A 6673-nucleotide genomic window follows, 5' to 3' on the forward strand; every position below is an offset into this window, starting at 1 on the left:
TCTGTGATCACTATACTCGCCTTCTCACCCTCCAGTAATCTCATACCCTCCCCTAACTTTTCAACTAACTCTTCCATCTCTGACTTGAATCAAGACAGAGGTCTTGACCAGGCCAAAGACGACTAGAAAAAACTCCTAGCAGCACGGAAATGCCAGGGACTGACTCACTCACCTCTTTGCTGGGCTAGAGAGGAAACAGCCCCAAGAGAGAGGACTTTATTTTTTATTTTTGACATGTTCACTAATGCTCCGTTTGTTTCGGCGTAAAATGATTTCCGAAAAATGATTTCGGTATTTTACGGTGTTTGCTAAGGGCGAAAATAACGGTCAACGAAAACCATTTTCGGTTTGACCGTAAAACCTTCTTTAATTTTTGGAAAACGATTTAGCGTTTTAAAAACCGTAAATCGTTTTCCAAAATTATATTCTTCGTCTTTACACGCACGTTTGATATCTGACTGGTTGAATCCGGCAATAGTCGGTCGTTTGAAAATAGGCATCGGAATCCGGCATCATCAAGTCACTGGAATAATGCTGGCGTTGGAATCCAACCCCCGGAATACTGTCGGCTACCGAAATCTGGCGACATCCGGCAACTGCGCCGAATGCCGGCGGAATCTGGCCGGAATCCAGTCATGGACAGAAACCGGCTGGAATCCGGCCTGATTTGACCGGATTCGGACACTGATCCGGCCGGATCTGGCCAAAATGGCCAGAATCCGGCCGGATATGACCGGATCCGAACACTGATCCGGCCGGATCTGGCCAAAATGGCCGGAATTCGGCCGGATATGACCGGATCCGGCTACTGATCCGGCCGGATCTGACTGGATCCGGCCATTGATCCTGCCGAGATCCTGCCAAAATGACCGGATTCGGCCGGATCTGACCGGGCCCGGAGGTGTCCTGCCGGAATCCGGCAATTTTGGCCGGATCCGGCCAAACATGCTCGCCAGATTCCGGCGACGGCGACCGGTCGTCGCCAGATTCCGGCGACATTTGCATTTTCAATTTTCATAATTTTTTCGTGCGAACCAAACGCCGAAAAATATTTTCGAGAAAATAATTTCTTTTGAAATTGATTTCATCGAAAATATTTTACGACGGAAACCATTTTACGTCGAAACAAACGGAGCATAAGAGGGGAGGGAGAATTCAAACTAGTGACTTTTGCTTCATGAAGCGTGGCCACCAGCCGATTGAGCTATCTATCAGGGACTGTGATGTTATATTATATATATATATATATATATATATATATATATATATATATATCTTAAAATTTAATTTGAACAATGAAATGAAATAGGTCATCCATTTCACTTGATTGGACGAATTTTCTTGATGTTTTTATGATTTTCTATGGATATAGTGATGATGATGATGATGATAAAATGTAGGTTCGTCATTGTCCAATCCGTCTTCTTATAAAGCTGGAGAGGATTATCTTATTCAAATTTTTTTTAATTTTTGATCGAGGGGCGATTGTTACACTCATGCTGCACGTGCACTCACACTAGACACAAGGAAGTAGGCTCAGTGTGTAGGTCCCACTTCCTTGCATCTGGTGTGAATGCACAAGTTGTGCCGGTAAAGTGTAACGATCATTTTCCTTTTTGATCGTAGTAATTTGCCTCTCATTCCAAAAATAGGGAACCATCTCTTCCAAATTTTTGATGCGATTACTGTTACGTGCTTAATTATTCAAACTATTTTTTTGTCATTAAATGTAGATTCGTAAGAGTTACTTGTGACCTGTTGTGGTTCTCTCCACATTTGGATCCCAACTTTGAAGACTTCTTATAGCTCGGTTGGCACTTTAAAAAAAAAATCATCATGAAGGCCACTTCTTAGTGTTGAATATTACTTTCTAATTTCTACGACTTATTTATTTGGAATTGCGTTAAAAAATTAAAAAATCATTTTTAGCGCATAAAAAGCTGTGCCGAACATAAAGAATATATGTGTAATGAAAAAACTTAAAAAGTAATTCACTTTTTGTTCTTTTTTTTAAAAAAAGGCCAAAATGTACATTTAAAAAAAATTTAACAATAAAGGTTTTTTTTTTTTTAAAAAAAGCTCTTTATAGCTCTTTAAAAAAGACAAGCCTATGTATAATGTAACTCTTGTTTCTTTTGCTTGTACTACTTGCAAAAAAATAATAATAATAATAATCATGCTATATATTTATGAAGGTAATTTGATAAATATACATTTTTCCACATATTATATTATAAAGTATTTTATTTTTATTTTGAATTGTTTTTATCATAATTTTGTATATATAATAAAACGCAGTACATAAGGGAAAAAAATTATTTCTATTGGCATTAAATTTTATTATCTTAGTTACGCCATCAATCATAAATTCCTGATTGGTGGACCATTGTTGCAGTCCCATATGCACTTTCGAGGTGCTTTCGCGAACACAAGATTGAGCCATATTCTTGACGCTGACTATGAGTTTCTCCATCAAACTGGGTGTTCCTCAACCTGCTCATCTAGCCGTGTTGCCCACTCCTGTTTCCAACGACAAAAAAGTAAGACACAGAATTCTAACTCTACCATCAAACGGAGCCCACGGAGGCAAACTTGCCCAATCAGCTGCACGAGATGAAACTCACAAACAGTCACACTTTCAACCATTGGTTGATCTCCTACGTGACTGTGCCGATAAAGGGTCAGTAGAACAAGCAAAAGCGGTTCATGGGTTCGTGTTAAAATCCGATTTTTCGGGTAGGGATTTGTTGGTGTTGTTAAATCATGTAGCTCATACGTATTCCAAATGCTCGGGTTTTGATGTGGCTCTTCGAGTGTTTGATAAAATGTCTGAAAGAAACATATTTTCTTGGACAGTCATGATTGTTGGGTCGACGGAGAATGGTTTTTTTCTTCGAGGATTCCAGTTCTTTTGCGAAATGATGAATCGTGGAATCTTGCCTGATGGGTTTGCATATTCGTCAATCATGCAGGCGTGTATTGGTTTAGATTGTGTTGAGTTGGGTAGAATGGTTCATGCCCAGATTGTTATAAGAGGCTTTGCATCTCATACTTTTGTTAGTACATCTCTTCTTAATATGTATGCCAAGTTGGGAATGATTGAAGATTCGTATAAGGTGTTTGAGACCATGACTGAACATAACCAAGTCTCGTGGAATGCAATGATCTCGGGGTACACCTCGAATGGTCTTCACTTAGAAGCATTTGATCATTTCCTTAGAATGAAGAAAGGAGGCATTACACCAAATCTGTACACAGTTATTAGTGTTTCAAAAGCAGTTGGAAGCTTAGGTGATATAGGAAAGGGCAAAGAGGTTCACAAGTATGTTTCTGAATTGGGTTTGGAGTCTAATGTTCTTGTCGGAACTGCTCTAATGGATATGTTCTCCAAATGTGGGTCTTTAAGCGAAGCAAGATCCATTTTTGACTCGAATTTCATCAACTGCGGGGTTAACACTCCTTGGAATGCAATGATTTCAGGCTATTCTCAATGTGGGTTTAGCCAAGAAGCTTTGGAACTCTTTCAAGAAATGTCCCGAAATGATATAAAATCTGATGTTTACACGCACTGTAGTGTGTTCAATGCAATTGCCGCATTGAAGTTTCTTCAATTCGGAAAGGAAGTTCATGGGATGGTTTTAAAATGTGGATTAAATATGAATGTAAGTGTTTCCAATGCAATTGCTGATGCATATGCCAAATGTGGGTCACTTGAAGATGTAAGGAAGGTATTTGACAGGATGGAAGAGAGAGATATAGTGTCTTGGACAACACTGTTGACTGGTTACTCTCAATGTTCTGAATGGGAGGAAGCACTAGCTATCTTCTCTCAGATGAGGGAAGAAGGCTTTATACCCAATCAGTTTACCTTTTCTAGTGTTCTTGTTGCTTGCACCAGCCTTTTTTTACTTGAATATGGTCATCAAGTCCATTCTCTTCTTTGCAAGGCTGGCTTGGACACTGACAAGTGCATAGAAAGTGCTCTGATTGACATGTACGCCAAATGTGGTAGTATAACTGAGGCGTGTCAGGTTTTTGAGAGGATATCTAACCCTGATACTATTACATGGACAGCTGTTATATCAGGTTATGCTCAACATGGTCTAATGGAGGATTCCATTCAGCTCTTTAGGAGGATGTTTCAGTCAGGTGTGAAGCCCAATGCTGTTACCTTATTGTGTGTTCTGTTTGCGTGCAGCCATGGAGGTATGGTGGAGGAGGGCCTAAACTATTTTCAACAAATGGAGGACACTTATGGTCTGGTGCCAAAGATGGAACATTACGCATGTGTTGTTGATCTCTTAGGTAGAGTGGGCCGCTTGGATGATGCAATGGAGTTTATACAAAGGATGCCAATTGAGCCCAACATAATGGTCTGGCAAACCTTGCTGGGAGCATGTAGAGTCCACGGCAATGTTGAGTTAGGAGAGATTGCTGCTCAGAAAATCCTCCCAATTATGCCAGAATTTTCAGCTACCTATGTTCTTCTATCCAACACATATATTGAGACAGGGAGTTATGAAGATGGACTTATTTTGAGAGATAGGATGAAAGAGCAGGGTGTAAAGAAGGAAGCAGGATATAGTTGGATTTCTGTAAAAGGTAGAATCCATAAATTTTATGCAGGAGATCAACAGCATCCACAAAAAGAGCACATATATGCGAAGTTAGAAGAATTGAGGATGAAGATCAAGTCCATGGGTTATGTGCCAGACTTGAGTTTTGCATTGCGAGATGTGGATTGGAGATAAAAGCCTTGTATGATTGATGAAAGCTCACAAAAAGAGGTAAATTCCATCAATTTGTCAATATCTCTTGTAAATATCATCATATAATCGCGGCGTTTCACAACCGCATATCATAATCTTTCTGAGTAGAACTTCCCTGTTTGGAGATGCCTTGTCTCTCATAAATGACAGCATCTAAGTACCAAAAAAGCGGAGAGCACTTGAGGAATATTTGTGGAACCATGGTACGGTTAATCCCAGTGCTGAACATTGTTTGTCGATGCAGTATAGCTGCTGAATAGGTTCCTAGAGTGCTAGTGCTTATGTGACTGACTTTGTTGAGCAAGGAAACTGAATTGGGACGAATATCATGGGTATTTTGGCAAAGCAGTTGAAATAGTGTGCAACAATGGCTCAAGGTGTACAAAAACGAGGTCAAAGGTGAATTATCTCCATCTTTGAAGCAGATCAACACATCAGAAACCTATACTGAGTTGATGAGGCTCTTCAATTTAAAGATGTTGGTATTTTGTTTCCTTCTTTGATAATTGATATGACGAAATGAGAATGAAAAGCTTGTGGTTTCTGTTAGTACGTGGTTGTTACTAATGAGCATGGTTCATTCATCTTTGGACGTTGTATTATATTGATCAACTCTCTTGCTGTATATGGAACCTGCAGTCAATATTTGATGCTATAATTAATTTATTTCTTCCACCACTCGTCACTTTGGTGAAGTTTATTAATTGCAGACTAAGTATCAAAGATAACCACATCTGTAGGATGCCAATGCAATCTTATGACAGATTATTTAACTTTCTATGGGTGAATGTACGGATGCACTAACTCTTCCTTTTTGTTATGACTGCATTTTTTTTTTTACAACCATAAACCGCGAGTAATTCTACCCGGCAAGAAGAAATTCATTAAGTGTCAATCTCCGGCTGACATGGCACCATGCCATGTCAGCCCTCATGTAAAAAAAAAAAAAACACTTGGATGGAGATGGACACTTGATGGATTTCTTCTTGCTGGGTAGAATTACTCATAAATCGCGGACAGGGGATGGGTTTAAAGGGGCCGAGAACGGGTTATTACTCTTAAACAACCATTCCGTTAGTTTGCTAGTTTTGATATGATGCACAACTTGTACGTAGATTTTATTTTATTTATTTTTAAAGATACTTTGGAAAGGAAATTAATTACATCAAAACTAGGGTTGGACAACCCAAAATAAACATCAAGAATGTAAGTACGCGAAGGTTATGCATCCTAAGACGCGGTTCTATTGATTCTTGGCACTGATGCCAAGAACCCAAGCCACTAATAAAGGGGTTTAAAGGTGTGTACAAAGTTCATAGGACCCAAATACAAGTTGCAAAACAACAATCACAGGGGATACAGAAAAGTAAACGTAACGCCTAGAAATACAGTGGGAAAATAAAACCAACAACAACACAGCAGCTGTTGGACTTAGGGAAAGCAAAAAAATAAAGGGACAACGACGGTGAAGTGGCGGTTGCTCACCGGCGCGTGAAGAACACGCATCGACGAGGTTAGCCAGAAACTCCACGGAAGGCCCGCGGCAACTGGGAGGGCGGAGGAAACTGCCACACGTCGGCACATGGGATACACGCGCTCGCGAGTGAGATCTACTCGCAAGCGTGTGTGGGTCATGCGCCGGCACGTGGGATACATGTGCTTGCAAGTGAGATCTACACGCAGGCGTATGTGGGTCGCGTGCCGACGCATGCATGGTGGTTGGATTGGGAAGCGGATGGCAGCAACATGAAGCGGAGGAAGTCCAGATCATTGTAGCGTGGTGCGTGTGGTGGTTGAGCTTTCAAAAGTGGATAGATCTTATTTTGAAAAAAAAAAATCAAATCTAACAACTCTAGGAAGAGGGCAGATCCGAGGCTGGGGACGGGCGATGGAGGCTGCAAACA

The 6673-nt window shown here is 40.4% G+C and overlaps 1 protein-coding gene across 1 annotated transcript; it reads left to right on the forward strand.

Annotated features, from left to right (window-relative positions):
* The first annotated feature begins 2407 nt into the window (after window positions 1–2407).
* Window positions 2408–5318, forward strand: LOC133862521 (pentatricopeptide repeat-containing protein At2g33680-like). The gene is made up of 2 exons (XM_062298352.1): window positions 2408–4787; window positions 5014–5318. Exon 1 carries the CDS (start codon window positions 2460–2462, stop codon window positions 4749–4751), a length of 2292 nt encoding a protein of 763 aa, XP_062154336.1. The 5' UTR covers window positions 2408–2459; the 3' UTR covers window positions 4752–4787; window positions 5014–5318.
* Window positions 5319–6673: the final 1355 nt, after the last annotated feature.

Source organism: Alnus glutinosa, chromosome 3, assembly GCF_958979055.1.
Source record: "Alnus glutinosa chromosome 3, dhAlnGlut1.1, whole genome shotgun sequence".
Classification (NCBI taxonomy): domain Eukaryota; kingdom Viridiplantae; phylum Streptophyta; class Magnoliopsida; order Fagales; family Betulaceae; genus Alnus; species Alnus glutinosa.